Source organism: Sarcophilus harrisii, chromosome 5, assembly GCF_902635505.1.
Source record: "Sarcophilus harrisii chromosome 5, mSarHar1.11, whole genome shotgun sequence".
Lineage (NCBI taxonomy): Eukaryota > Metazoa > Chordata > Mammalia > Dasyuromorphia > Dasyuridae > Sarcophilus > Sarcophilus harrisii.
The window spans coordinates 48,022,134-48,040,643 of record NC_045430.1 but is presented as its reverse complement, the minus strand read 5'-3'; the positions used below and the strand labels follow the sequence as shown (position 1 = coordinate 48,040,643).

Here is an 18,510-nt window from a genome sequence, read left to right as displayed (position 1 = left end):
CCAAAAAAAAAAAAAAAAAAAAAAAAAAAAAAAAGTTACTGAGATGAAATCAGCAACTACCAAGTCATGTTTTTGAAATTATAATAAAAATGGTCCATATACATAGTTTTGTTTGGTCATTCAGTAATGTCCAATTCTTCATGATTCCATTCACATATCTGAGTATGCCTAATGAAAATCTGAGAAGGAAACAGATTTTCTCACATGCGAGGGTGTTTATAGGGCTTTCAACCCAAGTTTAGCACACAGGTAGCACGATTTTTAAAAATTTGTACTCATATCTGTGTTTTCAGGGCAGCTAAGTGGTGCAGTGGATAGAGTACCAGGTCTGGAGTCAGGAAGACTCACACTTCTCAGTTCAAATCTGGCCTCAGACAATTACTATCTGTATGACCTTAAACAAGCCATTTAACCCTGTTTGCCTTGGTTTCCTCATTTGTAAAATAAGCCCAAGGCAAAAAAAAAAAAAAAAAAAAAGGCAAATCATTGTAGTATCTTTGCCAAGAAAAGTCCAGATAAATTCATGAAGAATTGGATTCAACTGAAAAATGACTGAACAGCTAGCGGTTTTGAGCAGGCCATTGGGACTTTTTAGTAGTCTTTTAACTAAACCATAATGACTCCCCTATTAGCTATATCACCACAAAAAAAAAAATTACTGAAGTTCTCTGATTCTCAATTTCCTCATTTGTAAATACAGAGATAAGGAGATGTAAGCACCCAACTCCCATAGCTTTTGTGATGCTCAAATGAGAAAATGTATATATGATGTTCCTTGCATTTAAAGAACAATTTAATATCAATTAATATTATAATATTTTATATATATATATATATATATATATAATATAATAATTAACAGCAAGTAAGGAGCAGAGTGAGAATATGGGACTTTCTGAACACGTTTAATGCCCTCCTCTGCTCCAGATGAGTTTGTAGCTGTCACATAGAATGGATACACTATTACCCTGAAGAATTTGTGAGTTAGAATTGCTTTATTATTTTGTTATACATATTGTATTGTTATATATCATACATAATTACATGTTATATATTATATAAAAAGTAGTTACCATTGCATATAATTGTTATATATTACATTTACTTATATAAAACTGCTATCTTTAATATTTGCTTAAATATGATATAATTATGTCATCTATATTTACTTATTATATATTTTATATAATTATATTATCCATAACATTTATTTATATATGTTATATATGAATATGTATTATATGTTGTATATAGTTTGCATATGTTTTATGCCTATATATATATATATATATATATATATAGTTATAGTTGTATTGTTGTTTTCACTATTAGAATATAAGAGCCTTGAGGGCAGAGATTAATTTTCTTCTGTATTTTTATGTCTCTAGGAATATGACAAATAAATTATTTTCCATTTACTTTTATTCTTTGGAGAATACTTGAGTTAAAAAAGGAGAGATGTAAGATATTTTACTTAAATAGAAAAAAAAGTCAAATTTTCTTGGGAAAAAAGAGCTATGTATGATCAAATAATAAAAAATAAATAAAATATAATTCAGTAGAATGAACCAAACATGATAAAAATTAAATTAGCCTCTATAGCTAATAATATGCATAATACAATTTTACACAATCACATGCAGAATTTAGTGCTGGAAGGGATCTCAGCAATCCCAGAGTCCAACAAATAACTGAAAAGGAAGACCTACAAAAATATAACTAACAAGTGATCTTCCATCCTCTACCTGAAAATATCCATCTAGGGAGAACTCATTACTTCCTGAGAGAGTACACTCCACTTTTAGGCAGTTCTAATTTTTATGAAGTCCTTTCTAACTTCAAACCTAAATCTGCCTCTTTGTGATTTCTCTCCATTATTTCTTGTTCAGCCATCTGGAGCCAAACAATATATTTCTAATCCTTTCTCCAATGGCAGCCCATGAAATACTTCAGGATAGCTACAAGATCTCCACTGAGACGTGTCTTTTCAAGGCTAAACATTCCCACCTTTTTCAATCTGTTATCATCCAACATGAATTCAGCCCTTCATCATCCTGGGGTTGTGTTCCTTAGTATACTTTTTAGTTTATCATTGTGAAAACTGTCGTTCCATATATTCAGGCTCTCAGGCAATAAACATTAAGCACTTACTATGTGTCAGGCCCTGTATTAGATGCAGAGGACTCCAAGAAAAGTAAGTCAGCCCTTGCACTCAAGGAACAGTCAGTCTACTAGAGGAGAAATCAGGACAATAACTATGTACTAACAAGCCACATAAAAAATAAATTAGAAATAATTGTAAGAGGAATTCTAAAAGGGGGGATCTGGGAAATTCTTCTTGCAGAAAATAGGATTTTAGCTAAGACTTGAAGGAAGCCAGTTGGTAGAGTTGAGGAGCAAATACATTCCAGGGATGGAGAACAGTCAAATGAAACTGCTGAAACTTGGGAGATGAAGGGTTTTGTGTGAGGAACAGAAAAAGTCAGACCAGTATCATTGGAACACAATGTTGGGGGGAAGTGGTTCAGTGTTTGTGTAAGTCATAAAGACTCTTGAAAATTAGGTGGAAAACTGTAGTAGGAGGGTCAACTGAAAGACAGGACTTTTGATGGGATCCACGAACACATAACCTTTGGATGCCCACATCATGCTCTGCGGACTCAAATTCAGCTTGTAGTCCACTAAATACACCCCTAAGCCTTTTTTTTTTTTTCCATATCATTTGTTCCCTAAGCTTGTTTCCCCCATCCCACTATTTAGAAGCTGGTTTTCTGACTCCATGTAAGACTTCAATTAAGAGGCCCTAATTTATTTAATTCAATCCATATAAGGTTAGAGATAAATGTGATGGGTCAAATCAACACCTATTCAGATCCTAACTTGGTTTAAGACCTAGAGACCCTTACAAACACATTTGAAGTATTATCTTGTACCTAAGTCTGGTATATTTTTCTCCAAACTCCACAAGTGAGCAGGACACTGAAAACTTAAGAGAAGTGGTCTTGAAGATGGCTACAAAAATCACTACACGATCTCTGAAAGACCACTGAAAGCAGAATTAAAGATCTCGGCTGACAAAGCTGGAGGTGCAGTCTGATTTCTGTAGGGATTCTGGCCCCTACCTTTCAGAAGCCCACAGGAAGCAGAAAGGCAAGGGTGGCATGCAAGTACCAGGCTACAGCAGGAAGAAAAATATATGCCCAGAAAAGATAAGTGGCTTTAAGATCTGGTTGTCTTATCAATTAACTGTGTGACTATGGTTTCTCACTGAACCTTAGTTTTCTCAATCTGTAAAATGGGGGTAGAAAGCATTTTCACTCTCCATTTCACAGTAAATACATGCAAATAGTATTTTTGGTACTTTTAGTACCTAAAATTCTTTAGGCATACATAAAGTAGCTAGGTGGCATAGTAGATAAAACATTGGACTTAGGTAAGAAGGATCTGCGATCAAACCCACCCTCAGGCACTTACTAGCTGTGTGATCCTGGGCAAGTAATTTAATTGCTTCTTGTCTCAGTTTCCTCATGAGTAAAAAAAAAAGTATAACAATAGCACCTACCTCTCAGCATTGTTGAGATAATGATTGTAAGATTCTAAGCACGGTACCTGGCACATAGAAAATACTATATAAATAATAGCTATCATAACTATAATATCATCATTATTATATCTTAAAATACTATAGAAAAATGAATTGTCATGCTTTGATTTGGATTCCTCTGTAGGGCCAAGTAGTCTATTGATAAGACATTCCTGTATATACCAAAATATTTATAGCACTACATTTAGTGAAAACAAAGATTTAACAATGAAGCAAATTGGGGCACATGAATTAATGGAATATTACTGTACTGTAAGAAAAAACAAATATGATGAATACAGAGAAGTACTGAAAGTTCTATATAAACTGACACCAGTCGAATAAACAGAGAAAAAAGTCAATACAAAAAAAGAAGCAGAAAAAATTCAAAAGTAGATGTGGCAAAATCACAAAGAACAAGAATAACTAAAAAGAAAAAGATAGGAGAAGATACTTACATTCTCCTTTATGAAGTAGGAAGTACATGAGTACAAAATATTGTATATTTTGTCTAACTTTTTTGACATATAATTTAATTTGTTTGATCTCTCTCCTCCCCTTCTCTTTGTTCCTCCCTCCTCCCCCTCTCTCTCCTTATCTCCTTCCCTTTAAAAATATTGTATTATGAGGTGACTTCTCTGAATAGGACAACAGAGAGAATAAAAGGGGAAATTTTGCTGATAACTATACAAAAAATATCAGTCAAAAGCTATTACAAAGGAAAAATGAATAATCATTATCAATAACAGCTTTCTAAGAGAAGCTGGAAGATTGGTGAACCCCTTCTCAGAATGATAGTTATAAAAAATAAAATATTTGTATTTATAGATCACAAAACAATAATAATATATAATAAAATATGTTTACATGTAATAAAACAATATTTCTGAAATGTATAATGTAAAATGTACTGTATTTCAAAGAAAACCAATTATATTGAAATAAAGTAACTTACCAAGTTTATGATTGTGGTTAATAATCCATTTTATAGAATAAGTGGGAATCATCTTGATTCTAGATTTAAATATATATTTAACATATTTGAAAAGTTTCCTTCTTATGTTTTGAGGTATTTACCTCTATGTTCATCTTGGGTATTAATCACATTTTGTTTTGTTTTGTTATAGTAATAATTACTCACTATTTCAAAGTGTGTTTTCATAAGATTATTTTTATAACCAGAGCTCTCAAGCCATTGACACAAAATATCCCCTACTGGCAAATAACCCTACCTTGCTGTGTAATTTAAGTGACTTCACTGCCCTATCCAAAGGCTAATGCTTGTGATTAGGGCATTCGTACTCACTTTCTTGACAATTCCATAGTATCCAACACAACAATTTTTCTAAGAGTCACTCTTCAATTTGCAAAGAAATGCTAAAATCCTCCTACACCACTATAATCTTTATTTACAGGGAGGAAGGGGAGGGGTGGGGCAGGGGAGATAGGATCAGACTCAAAAACATCTTGCTTCCCTCTTAACCACTTTACTCATTGTCTTCATATTTGATACTGAATTCCCAATTAGATTTTAAAAAACAATCCTGAAACAAAGTGACTGTTGTTGGATCAAAGAAAAGTTTGCAGGGAGTATTATAGAAAAGAAAAAATAAAAGCTGAAAAAAGATGAGTATTGTTTTCCTAAATTCCTAGAATAATATTTCTGATGATCTCCAGTGAAACTGTGTAATCAAATTATTTAGTTTACATTAAATTCATTTTGATAGTTGCAACAAATATGTATTAATATCTTTAGTTACAGAGACCAACCAAGTATTTCTAGTAAAAATAAAATATGTCCATATTTAGGGACGGATGGCCAAAACTTGGCTCTAGAATATGAACTCCAACTCTACCAAAGGCTGATATCACTAACAGTCCACAACAGCACAGAAAGAGAAACAAAAGTAAAGACCTGAGTTAGCAAACATTTTTAGTTTAAATGGGAAGCTACCAAATCCTCGACCAATGGAAACTCAGTGACATCTTCAACATAGTCTCACCTCAAAAGTCATTTTGTCCACCTTTTTGTATCCCAAATTATCTGTATCAAAGCACATTACATTTTATTTACTAAAAGTAAAATGAATAACTGCTTAATCCTGGGCCAAAAACAACTCAATGACATTCTCAACAGTCTCACAATTCCTCAAAGATTCAAATAAGCCTCATCTATTTTTTCCCCTTTGTCTCCCAAAGTACCTATAATAAAGTACATTGCATTTTATTTACTAAAAGTAAAAATAATAACTGCTGTTTCAACTCACAAAAAAGATTAGCATTCTAATAAAAATTCTCATAAAATCATTCTGCTAAAATGAATTTGTTATAGCTATTGCTACTTCCAATTATTTCTTCAAAACAGTAGGAAAGGCTAAAACTATTCATGGTTGAATAAAAATTACTTCCATTGGTACCTTTAACTAAAACAATTTTTCCACTATTAATAATTTTTAAAAATTTTTAAACTGATACCTTTCTTTTTGAGACAATAGTCACAAATCAATAAATAATTTCTTCCTTAGCCCCCAGAGCACCTCTCCTCCTCAAAAGAAACAATTAAGATAAACCATTGTTTATTCACATTAATCTCTTTTGAAAATGCTCCCCTTTTAATCCTCATTGAACCTTTTTTCTTTGCAACTTTAGAATTTTATTCCTGGGTGCTTCTTATTCTTCTTTGGCCAATTTTAGCTGTAAACTATTACAATGTGTACAAAAGAAATTATAGTATACTCTCTTTTCTCTGACACATTTAAATTTTTCTTTTCCTCTATTTAGATTATATAAGACAATATACAAAGTTCTTTACTTTATCAAGAAACATATTCTAATATGGAAGTGGCCATGTGCTCCATAGATTCTGATGACCTTTCCTTAAGTCATCAATAATGTGCTGAAACTAAAATTAGGTACAGAATTTAATCAAGTTTGTTATGCTTCCCAAAATATCATCTTCTTCCTCTTTCTGTGGTTTGCAGTCTACTCCCAGAACTATTTCATTTCTCTTTCTCACTATGTTGATTATCACATAAATAAATGCTCTTGACTTTGTTTGATTCTTCCTTTATCTATGATTACATTTTTTATAAATCCTCATTTGGAATGAATTGCTATATTTCATATTGAGAGATAGTATGGGACAGTATAAGATATAATACATTGGTATTCAAAAAAGACATAGGTTCAAATCCCACTTCTTTGTATTTACTAACTATAGTTAGTAAGCACAAGGAAGCAAAAGTTTCTAAGCTTCAAGTTCCTAATCTGTAAAATGGGGATATTAAAATGATTATATCTCAGATGAGATGAAAAAAATGTGGAACAACGAAAAACATAAAATCTTATATAAAATACTTATTTTACTTTTATTTTTTTTTTAATTTGGTTTCAGATAGGTCTGAGTTCTAGTCAGTACTCTTCATTATGTTCTGAAGAATATCATGAAGATGCATAAAATGATATTTGAAATTGATTCATTATTATTATTGATACTCATTGTAAAATAAAAATGGCAATTAACAAAAGTCATTCTTAGAAAAGGAAACTCGCTCTATCAATACAGGTTGCCACCTTGTTGGCAATTTATGTAGAAAAGTATTTATAATACCAAGAAGTAAAGTAACTGACCTAGAGTCATCTAAGCAGCATGGGACACACATCTTCCCAACTCTATGGATTATGATGGACTGCCTTCAAAACATGGTAGGCAATCAATAAATATTTTTTAATGAAAAAAATTCTTGTTTATTTTTCCTTCAAATTTCAAATTCAACCACTATTTTTCTTAGTTTTATAAAAGCATAATTCCTCTCCTCTCAGTACAAAATAAATGACTAATTTTTTTCTCTCAATATATACAAATAAAATTAAATGCATTTATAATGTTTTTACATTTAACTATAGATGAAGAGGAAAAAAAGTCACGTGGGGTTTTGTTGAGACGAACCAACGAAATATGAACTAAGCACTTTTCATCCCTAATGCTCATATCAAATGGTATGGCAAGCAACCTTTCCAATAGAAGAATAAATAAGAAATGTCTAACCTTTTCATGGATTTTCTGGCCAGGCTCCATTCCTTCCATATGTTCTGACTCTGTGGACCCTTCTCCAGATGCCATTTTCCTTTGAATATGAGCATTTTGTTCCCGCAAGGCAACAATCTGCAAAAGAGAAGCAGGTATCTTTGAAGAAGTGAGATGAAGATAAAGTTTAAAACAACCAAAGGATTGGCTCAAAAAATTGATAAAATCTGGAAAATACTAATGTATAGTCAAAAATTAATATTCAGTTCATTCCTATTATACCTTTAAAGGTTTCCTAGCAGACAATACTATTAATTCAATTTATTTCTAGGGCTTACATGTGCATTTCCTACAAAAAACTTCAAAATGTTTCTAAAAGTAAGTCCAAAGAAATTTTTTTTCTAAATAAAACGTTAACATACTTATATATGACAATATCCATAATTAGTTTCAGATCTAGATTCTATATTCAGTAATTCTTTACTAAGAAGTTACTTTTATTCCCTTTTTTTTTTTTTTTTTTTGCCTTTCTTCACTGAACAAAATAGGACGGGATGGTGAATATTTAAAAAGAGTATTATTACAACTGTATCAGGGCCTGTAAGGTTAAAGTAATCAACTGCACAGAAATTTGATAAAAACCATTTCTGAAGAAGAAATAATTAACACATGGGTCAAAATTTTATCCTTTGCTGCTAATGTAGTACCCTTTGTTTGGATTACATTAGGAATGTCACTTCTAGACTTACTTTCAAATCTTTCTTAAGTGAGAAATACTTAGAAAACATAGAGTATTGATTCTTTTAACATTTCAGTTCACTTTCATGGATTTACATTTTTTTGGCACTGAGGTAGCAGGAAGGCCATGGTACAAGATCACTGGATTTAGAATTGGAAGACTGGGGTCGCAATCCTAGATCTTCTACTTAAAAACCACATGACTTTGGGGAAAATGCCCTAACATCTGACCATCAGTTTTCTTATGTATAATATAACAAGACTAAATTATATGATTTTTAAAGTTCTGTTCAATTCTAAATTTAGATTCTGATGAAGTTAAAGCAATTAATTATTTATCTCCATATTGGTATAATTTTAGCCTTTTTAATGCTAAGGATAAAGTGTATACTTTCAAGATTCATATGAAGTACACAAACTCATTTACTATCTACATGAATGATGTCAAGTTTTTTGCAGTCATACTCTGCTCTTCAGTGTAAACTTTAATCAAAGTAATATAATTATTAAAATAAGTACAAATATTAAGACTAACAATCAATCATTAATGCAACATTTTAAGCATTAGGTATTCCATTTTAAAAAGCATTTGTTATTATCAAAAGAATAGAGAAATATGTAGCAACCTAATTTTGTACACATTAAATGTTAAGTTTTATTGTTTGTTTTTTTAATCTACTAATCCTACCAGGTGACAAATATGCACCTTTGAGCTACCATCATTCAATGTGTTATCATGAAATTAATCCTTATATTTTTATAAATAGAAGATTTAGAAATCAGAATTATGGGTGACTCAAAAGGGCAATGAAGAGATGTGTATTTGAGGGGAAGATTTTTCCATTAATCTTTCTGTAAAAAAATTTTTTAAAAAACATGGCACAAGGGACACTCAAATGGATCTATGCACTCATTAGTTTGGACGTATCCTACAATGATGTTGATAATAGTCCATCTACATTTGCCCATTGTGTGTGATTCACATATATCCTCTTAGAATTAAGTTAATATTCCTGAAGGTCCTCTTCACTTTTGACATTGTGCATATTACTGGAGAAAATGAGTTTATCATTAATCCTTGCCACATGACCAAACCAAACTCTTGGGCTAACAAATTTTACAGCTACAAGCAAAACATTTCAATTCTCTGATTTTAGTTCTCTCATTTGTTAAAAGCAGGGATTATTTAGCCATCTTTAAGATGCCTTTCAATGCCACACATCATTGGTTTTCCTAACTACCCCTGCTAACTTCTTCAATTCCAGCCTATTCTTTAAAACTCAACTCAAACATCATATCTTCTGAGAAGTCTGTTTTGTTCTTCCAAGTTGGTCATGAATCTTTTTCACCCATGGCATCATGTAGCATTTTGTTTATATCTCTCATTCACTTATCACCTATTAATAAATGAATATATGATAAAGCACTTATTGAGCACCAATATGAGCCAAAAGCTGTGTGTATATTAGTTTTTATAACAGTTATTATGTATATGTTTGATCCTGCTATTAGATTATAAGCACACATATATGTATGTGTACATGTGTGTATATATTTGCTATATAATAGATACATAGATATAATATATAGATTTGGATGGCTATTCTTCCCAGACTGATTGATTTATTTAGATTTTTTTTTGTTCAGGTGAAAAAGGCCAATGTTTGCCTCAAGGTCTACCTAGCCTTAATCAAACTGAGACCTATTGAAGATTTTAGCTTAAAAAGATGAAGATCTTCTATTGCATCCAGGATCATCTCCAGTTATCCTGATCTATATCTGGTCACTGGACCCAAATGGCTCTGGAGGGGAAAGTGAGGCAGGTGACCTTGCATAGCCCTCCCTCACGTAAATCCTATTCACTTGTATGTCGTGGTATCACCTTTCTATTGTCATCCAGAACTAATCTTGGATAACACTAACAACAACCTAACTAACAATTTTAAAATAGGAAAACAAAGCATTTTGTTCATTTCTTACTTGTTGCTTTTTCCTATAGTTACCATTAACAGCCATCTGTTCAATTAAACATTTTAGGAAGGATACTGATAAAAGAGAATATATGGAAAAAGTTAAATAAGATTATGAAGGGATTGGAAATCATATTTTATGTGCATTGAATTAAGAAAATTGAAATGTTTAAATGTAAAAGAGATAATTTATCAGTAGAGAGGAGCTTGGAATTTTTAAGTGTCTGAATGATTGTCCCAAGGAAAAGGGATCTGACTGATTTAGCTTAGCTATAAGGATAATAAGAGACTTTAGAAGATGAAATTCGGGCTTTATGAAAGAAAAAGATCACTAATAATTAAAATTATCCAGTACTCCATTGGGCCTTTCAAAAATTCCCTACTCCTGGAGTTCTTCAAGCAAAAGATAGATGATTACTTTCTGGGGCTGTGCATGTGAGTTTTCCTGGTCAGGCAATGATTTCATTATACTTGTTTACTCAATGAAAAAGTTAATCTAGTAATGACAGGATGATTAGTAGGACACTGCTTTGATAATTAACATTTTTTCCTTAGGAAACACATCGTCCTGAAAAAATAAATGAAATATCCCAATCTATCATCTTGAATTGAAAAATGAGGGCTGCTAATAACCTTTTCAATGTCCTAGATACAAGCCATATAATTACAGATTTGGAAAAGATTTTTGAGGTTATCTGGAGCAACAGGTACCTGATATAAAAATTCCTTTCAGTACATATATCTATATCTATATCTATATCTATATCTATATCTATATCTATATCTATCTATCTAACTATCTATCTATATATATATCATGGCTTCTATATCAAAGGAATCAAAGATGTAGATCATTTCTGATTGCAACCAAACCAGATCAAAATGCTGCTATTATTGTTCTTTTTATTACTATTATTATTATTATTGGACCTGAAGTCAGGAAGACCTGAGTTCAAATCAGGTCTCAGACACTTACTAGTTATGTGACCCTGCAAGTCTATTAATCCTGTCTGCCTCAGTTTCCTCATCTGTAAAATGAGCTAAGGAAGAAAAAATCCTACAATATCTTTTCCAAGAAAACTCTACATAGGATAATGAAGAGCTGGACATGACTGAAACAACTGAACAATAATAACAATAACATTTATATAATGCTAACTACTTACTACTTCTTACAGCTCCTATGCTAATTACTTTATAATTTGTGTTTTACCTTATTTCTACAACAATAGAAGTGTTTTTATTATCCCTATTTCACAGATGAGGAAACTAAGGAAAACAAACTTGTTACATGCTCAGAGTCACACAGCTAATAAGCATCTAAGGTTAGGCTTGAATTCCAATCTTCCTGACTGTATCCATTGTGCTACCTGGCTGCCTAACTGGGACTTACTTTTAAAAATTAAATAAAATACAAAAAAAATAGAAAATATTGTATTTTAAATTAAGTCAATATGTGATTAATAAGGTGCCTCATTAGCAGCTCCTGTTTTATTTAAATTTCACAAGATTGTTCTATAACATCATGAACTCTGGTTTCAGTGATATGTAACTCACTACTTTAAAACAGACATTGTTGCAGATCTAATAATTATTATTAATAATAATTTTGTTCAATTGTATTCAACTTTGTTGTGATCCCTTATGGGGTTTCCTTGGTAGAGATGCTGGAGTGGTTTGCCATTTCTTCCTCCAGCTCATTTTGCATGAAAATGAGGTAAACAGGAAACAATAATAATTGCTAATACTTTTATATTGCTTATATTTACATTGCCAACCACTATACTAAGCACTTTACGATCTGTAACTCATTTATTCCTCACAATAACCCTGGAAAGTAGATGTTATTATTTTTCTCATTTTATATATGGGGAAACTGAAGCAAACAGGAATTAAATGACTTGCTCAGGATTGTATAACTAGTAAGTATCTGAGGCTGAATTTGAACTCAGGACTTTGTTATTCCAAAACCAGTGCTTTCTCCACTGTGCCACCTATTTCCTTCTTACGTATAGTCAAAAGGTATCTTGCTATACTTTCAGTTGAATTCTCTGGACTTAGTTCTGTCTTGGGAGATCATATAAAACCAAATTTAACTTTTCTTCCATAACAACATATTTAAATGCTTAATATACAATACTTATATAAATATTTAATAGACTTAAAAAATACTTACTACTCAAATATTTATACAAAATACTTAGAGAGCTATGATATCCCCCTAAGTTTAACATTCTTTAGATTAAACATCAACTTCATACAATTAACACCAATATTTCTTAAAAAAAGAAAACAGGAAAAAACAACAAGAAGGTGATTTTATTTCAGTAAGATACTTTACAATTAGCAAATAATATGATTGTTGACATATTTTTATGTTACAAAGGTCTTAATTTTTCTCTGAGAAGACTGAATTTGTGTGTTCTGCATAGCATTATGTATTATTTACCTCCTCAGGAAAAAAGCTTTGTTATATATTCATACTCTGAATATTACCTTGTTTGACTGTTCACATTCCATATGAACAGAAAAGCTAAGATATTTGGGATTAATTATCAGAAATAAGGAAGAAATAACTGTAAAGGGCTGAAACTCTGAGTTGATGCACTGAGGTCGGACAACTGAGCATTTAAGGTTAATTACTGATTGGACAATACTCTATTAGCATATGCTTGGAAAATGGCCCTTCCCACTATTCTGTGCTGGTTCAATCTTTTGGTGTATACAGAGAATTGTGAGAAGGATCAGGGGGTGGAGGAAGGTCCTGTGTCCATCCTGTTCACTTCTACCCCTAAAGACCAAGAATAAAGACCAAGGACTTTTGCTTATCCTGACTCCGGCTGATTCTAAGGCATCCAGGGTGCTAACTCGGTCTTCACAAATGACAATAATTCTGTCTCTGTCTCTGTCTCCCTTTCTGCCTAGCTGTCTGATACTAGGCAATTCATTTAATCTCTACCTGGGTCAGTTTCCTCATTTATGAAATGGGGATAATAATAGTACCTACCTCATAGGTTTGTTGTGAAAATAAAATGAGCTAATATGTGTAAAATAATCTGCAAATCACTGAAATCATATATATATATAGTTGTTATAACTGGCTATATTCACTACATATATATAGTTTGTTCTTCCCAATATAATTGATTGATTTTCCTCTTTTAATTTAATATTTTATCCCCCACCCCAATTACATGTTTGATTTTCAAGTAAACTATTAGACAACAAAATCATAAGTCCTGCAGTATAAGTGACTTCAGAAATCATCTAGTCTGATACTCTCATTTTAAAAGTGAAAAGAAAAAAAAACAAAAAAACTAAAGGTAGTTAAGTAAGACTTGCCCAACATCACATAGTGTCAGAGTTAGGATCTGAAGCAATGGCCTTTGTTGTCAGATCTAGAGCTCTTTCTTCTATATTGCACTAGGAACTTTAGTAACTATGTAGATCTTCTCCTCCTCCTAAAAATAACAGCATTCTTCAGCTCAATTAATTATACAGAATAAAAATCTATTGTCAAAGCTAAATCATTAAAAGGTTAAGGCCAAAGGTAATGATGCTTGGTGCTGATAGAACATGGACCTAGGGCATGTCAAAGCCAAGGCTCAGAACCAAAGGCAGAAGCAGAATGATTTCAGAGAATTCTGGGAGGCTCTAGATTAAGGAAGAATCAGGGATGACAAAGTAGGGATTTATGATGTTATATGATCTTTAATGGTGTCAAGTACAACACAGTTTAAATAACATGAGATACAAGGGGTCAGAGTATTCTTCAGGTATATTATAACCAATACTATAGTCTTAAGGCTAAGGAAAAGAACATAGAAAACACAATATCAATATTATCCAGAAATTAATCTCAACCAGGGAGTTAATTATCAAAAGCAAAATACTGGGGAAGAGGGAAGGGAGAAAGGAAAGAGAAAAACATAACTTAGGGTAAAACAAATGGCAGGAAACACAGAATTAGTTATTTTAACTGTGAATGTGAATGGGATAAACTCTCTCATAAAACAGAAGTGGATAGCAGATTGGATTAAAAGCCAGAATCCTACAATATGTTGTTTACAAGAAACACTTTGAAAGCAGAGTCATATATACAGAGTAAAGGTAAAGGGCTGGAGGAGAATCTATTTTAAAAAAAAAAAAAAAAGCATGGGTAGCAATCCTGATCTCAGATTAAGTAAAAGTAAAGATAGATCTAATTAAAAGCGATAAGGAAGGAAACTATATTTTACTAAAGGGTACCATAAATAATGAAGCAATATCAATATTAAACATATGCATCAAGTGGTATAGCATCCAAATTCCTAGAGGAGAAGTTAAGAGAGCTATAAGAAGAAATAGAAGGCAAAAGTATAATAGTGGGAGATCTCAACCTTGCTCTCAGAACTAGAAAAATCGAACCACAAAATAAATAAGAAAGAAGTTAAGGAGGCAAATATGATGCTAGAAAAGTTAGATATGATAGATCTTTGGAGAAAACTGAATGGAGACAGAAAGGAGTTTACTTTTTTTCTCAGCAGTTCATGGAAAAAATTAACAATGTCTTAGGGCATAAAAACCTCAAAATCAAATGCAGAAAGGTAGAAATAGTAAATCCATTTCTTTTCAGATCATGATGCAATAAAAATTACATACAATATAAAGCCAGGAGAAAATAGACCAAAAGTTAATTGGAAATTAAATAATCTAATCCTAAATAATAAATGGATGAAAGAGGAAATCATAGACGTGATTAATAATTTCATCCAAGAGAATGACAATAATGAGACAACATACCAAAATACATGGAATGCAGCCAAAGCAGTTTAAGGGGTAACTTTTATATCTCTAGATGCTTACTTGCATAAAATAGAGAAAGAGAAGATCAATGAATTGGATTTATAATTAAAAAAGCTAGAAAAAGAACAAATTAAAAACCCTCAATTAAATACCAAGCTTGAACTTCTGAAAACAAAAGGGAAGATTAATAAAATAAAATAAGAAAACTATTGAATTAATAAATAAAATTGAGTTGGTTTTATGGGAAAAAAATCAACAAAATAGATAAACCTTTAGTTAATTTGATTAGAAAAAGGAAAGAAGAAAATCAAATTGTTAGTCTCAAAAATGAAAAAGGAGAACTTTCCACCAATGAAGAGGAAATTAGAGCAATAATTAGGAGCTATTTTGTCCAACAATATGCCAATAAATCTGACAATCTAAATGAAATGGAAGAATATCTACAAAAATATAGATTGCCCAGATTAACAGAAGTGGAAATGAATTATTTAAATAGTCCCATTTTAGAAAAAACGAAATAGAACAACTATTAATCAATTTCCTAAGAAAAAATCTCCAGGGACAGATGGATTTACATGTGAATTCTACCAGACATTCAAAGAACAATTAATTCCAATATTATATAAACTATTTGAAAAAATAGGGAAAGAAGCACTCCTATCAAATTACTTTTATGATACAGATATGGTGCTGATAGCTAAACCAGATAGAGTAAAAACAGAAAAAAAAAAATTATAGGCCAATTTCCCTAATGAATATCGATGCAAAAATCTTAAATAAAATATTAGCAACAAGATTGTAGAAAATCATTTCCAGGATAATACACTATGACCAAGGAGGATTCATACCAGGAATGCAGGACTGGTTCAATATTAGGAAAACTGTTAGCATAATCAACTATATCAATAACAAAAATCATATGATTATCTCAATTGATGCAGAAAAAGTATTTGATAAAATCCAATATCCATTCCTATTAAAAACACTAGAGAGTATAGGAATAAATGGACTTTTCCTTAAAATAATCAGTAGTATCTATTTAAAACCATTAGCAAGAATCATATGTAATGGGGACAAACTAAAACTATTCCCAATACAATCAGGAGTGAAACAAAGCAGCCCACTATCACTATTATAGTATTATAGTATCAATATAGTATTAGAAATGTTAGCTTTGACAATAAGAGAAGAAAAAAGAGATTAAAGGAATTAGAGTAGGTCATGAGGAAACCAAATTATCACTATTTGCAGATGATATGATGGTATACTTAGAGAATACTAGAGAATCAACTAAAAAACTACTAGAGACAATTCGCAACTTTAGCAAAGTTGCAGGATAAATCCACATACATCATCAGCATTTTTATATATTACAACAGCATCAAGAGACACAAAAAGAAATTTCATTCAAAATAACTGTAGACAGTATAAAATATTTGGGGATCTATCTGCAAGGGAAAGTGAGGAACTGTTGTGCCACAGTTCCCTTTTGATGTCCTGACCCAGTTTCTCCATTGTCTTATCTGCCTCAGGTTATAACTTTTCCCTCTTAATGTTTGATTTAGTTATTCGGCCTCAGGTTATAACCATTCTCTCTTAATGTTTTATAGGATAAAGGTCTTATATCTTAAACTTTAGGCTATATTTATTCCCTCTTAATGTTTAAGGGGATAAAGGATTTTATCCATTTTAGGAATCATTAGAATATCAGGAGCCTCTCCAGTATCTCCCATTATGTCATCCTAGGTGTTTCCCCCCATTAGGTCATCCCTACCCAAGTACCTCCCCCATTATATCATTGTTCTTGTTACCCTATAAAAGAATCTTGTTATCTGATATTCACTGCTAGATTCTTTGAGATGATAGTCTTGTCCAGTCCATGGATCCATTTGGTCTCAGTATATCTCTCCATTTAATAAAGTATTAAATTGTTCTCTAATTTCTGTCTTGCTCAGTTTCTCCGGCATTACAGAACTATATGAACACACTACAAAACACTTTCCACACAAATAAAGTCAGATCTAATCAGTTGGAAAAATATCAAGTGCTCACAAGTAAGTTGAGTGAATATAATAAAATGACAATACTATCTAAATTAATCTTCTTATTTGGTGCCATACCAATCAAATTCCCAAAAAATTATTTTACAGATCTAGAAAAAATAGTAACAAAGTTCATCTGGAAGAACAAAAGGTCAAGCATTCCAAAGGAATTAATGAAAAAAAAAATGCTAATGAAGGTAGCCTAACTGTACCAGACCTAAAACTATATTATAAAGAAGCGGTCATCAAAATGATTTAGTACTGGCTAAGAAATAGAATAGTTGTTCAACTATGTTAGGATCAATGTTAGGATCATAGGACAAAATAGTCAGTAACTATAGCAAAAAGAAAAAAAAAAAAGGCAAGGGAATTTTTGGTCTGATATCTTTATTCTACCAAGCTACCCTTCAAGGAAATATGGTTTGTTGTGCAAAAGTCTGAAATGCTATCTCATATCAGGGCTCAAATGATGAGTACTTCTTAGTCTCAGGAAAAAAGGTGGGGAGGGGTCTTCACTTGTACTCATTACCAAAATTTTCAGTTAATCTTGTTGTTTCCTTCATCTCAGTTTTGTTAAGCAATCATGTCACCTTTAATTTCTTATATCATCTAACCTGTTCTATTCTTACTCCCCAAAACTTATAGAAGAGGGAACAATCAGAGAGCATGCCTCAGCTCATAAACATTATCTTGCTTGGAGATCTCCCTCAGTTTCTGCTGTTGTTAAAATCTAAGAGGAATCAATAGAAAGGGGGGAAAAAAAACAGTACATTCCTAAGAATTCTTAGCAACTGTATGCTAACAGTTGAAAATGCCAGTGTTATTTATTGATCCTGTGATCCTGGTCAAGTCATTGTTCCTAGAATTATAGCATGAAAACATTGTAAGGGATGTCAAGAATAATCTAGCCTAGTCTCTAATTAAAGCAAGAATTCCTTTGTCAAAGGTAATGTACTAAGCCTATTAAATTACTGCAGATTTAAATTTCTTTTCAGATTAAATCATAGTTAATTAGAAAACCAAATAACAAGTTGGTTCTTTGATTTACAAAAGCTAATTAAAGAATGTACTTGTGAGTTCATTAGTAATTGAATTCTTTAGAAGACTGGTGAATTCTTTAGAAGATCATAAGATTTGGAGATAGAAACTAACAAATCATTTTGTCCCACCTCATTTTTAATTCTCCATTAATCATCATGCATTTATTAAATACAGGTTGTATGCCAGACATTGTACTAAGTATTAAAGAAAGAAATAAATGCAAACAAGACAAAATAAAGCAAAATAAACAAAAAACAGCACTTAAAAGGAGACATCATAGAGACATCTTTGGGCAAACAAGAAATAGATGGGATCAATTAAAAC

At 31.6% G+C, this 18,510-nt stretch overlaps 1 protein-coding gene across 14 annotated transcripts in view; it reads right to left on the bottom strand.

The window, feature by feature from the left end:
* The window catches only part of PPFIA2 (PTPRF interacting protein alpha 2), a 678,249-nt gene that overhangs the window by 141,977 nt on the left and 517,762 nt on the right, over window positions 1-18,510 (bottom strand). For all 14 annotated transcript variants that reach the window (XM_031938557.1, XM_031938565.1, XM_031938559.1 and 11 more), the window contains one exon: window positions 7,632-7,748. In XM_031938557.1, coding sequence (XP_031794417.1) covers window positions 7,632-7,748 — 117 coding nt within the window. The remainder of the gene's footprint in view (window positions 1-7,631; window positions 7,749-18,510) is intronic.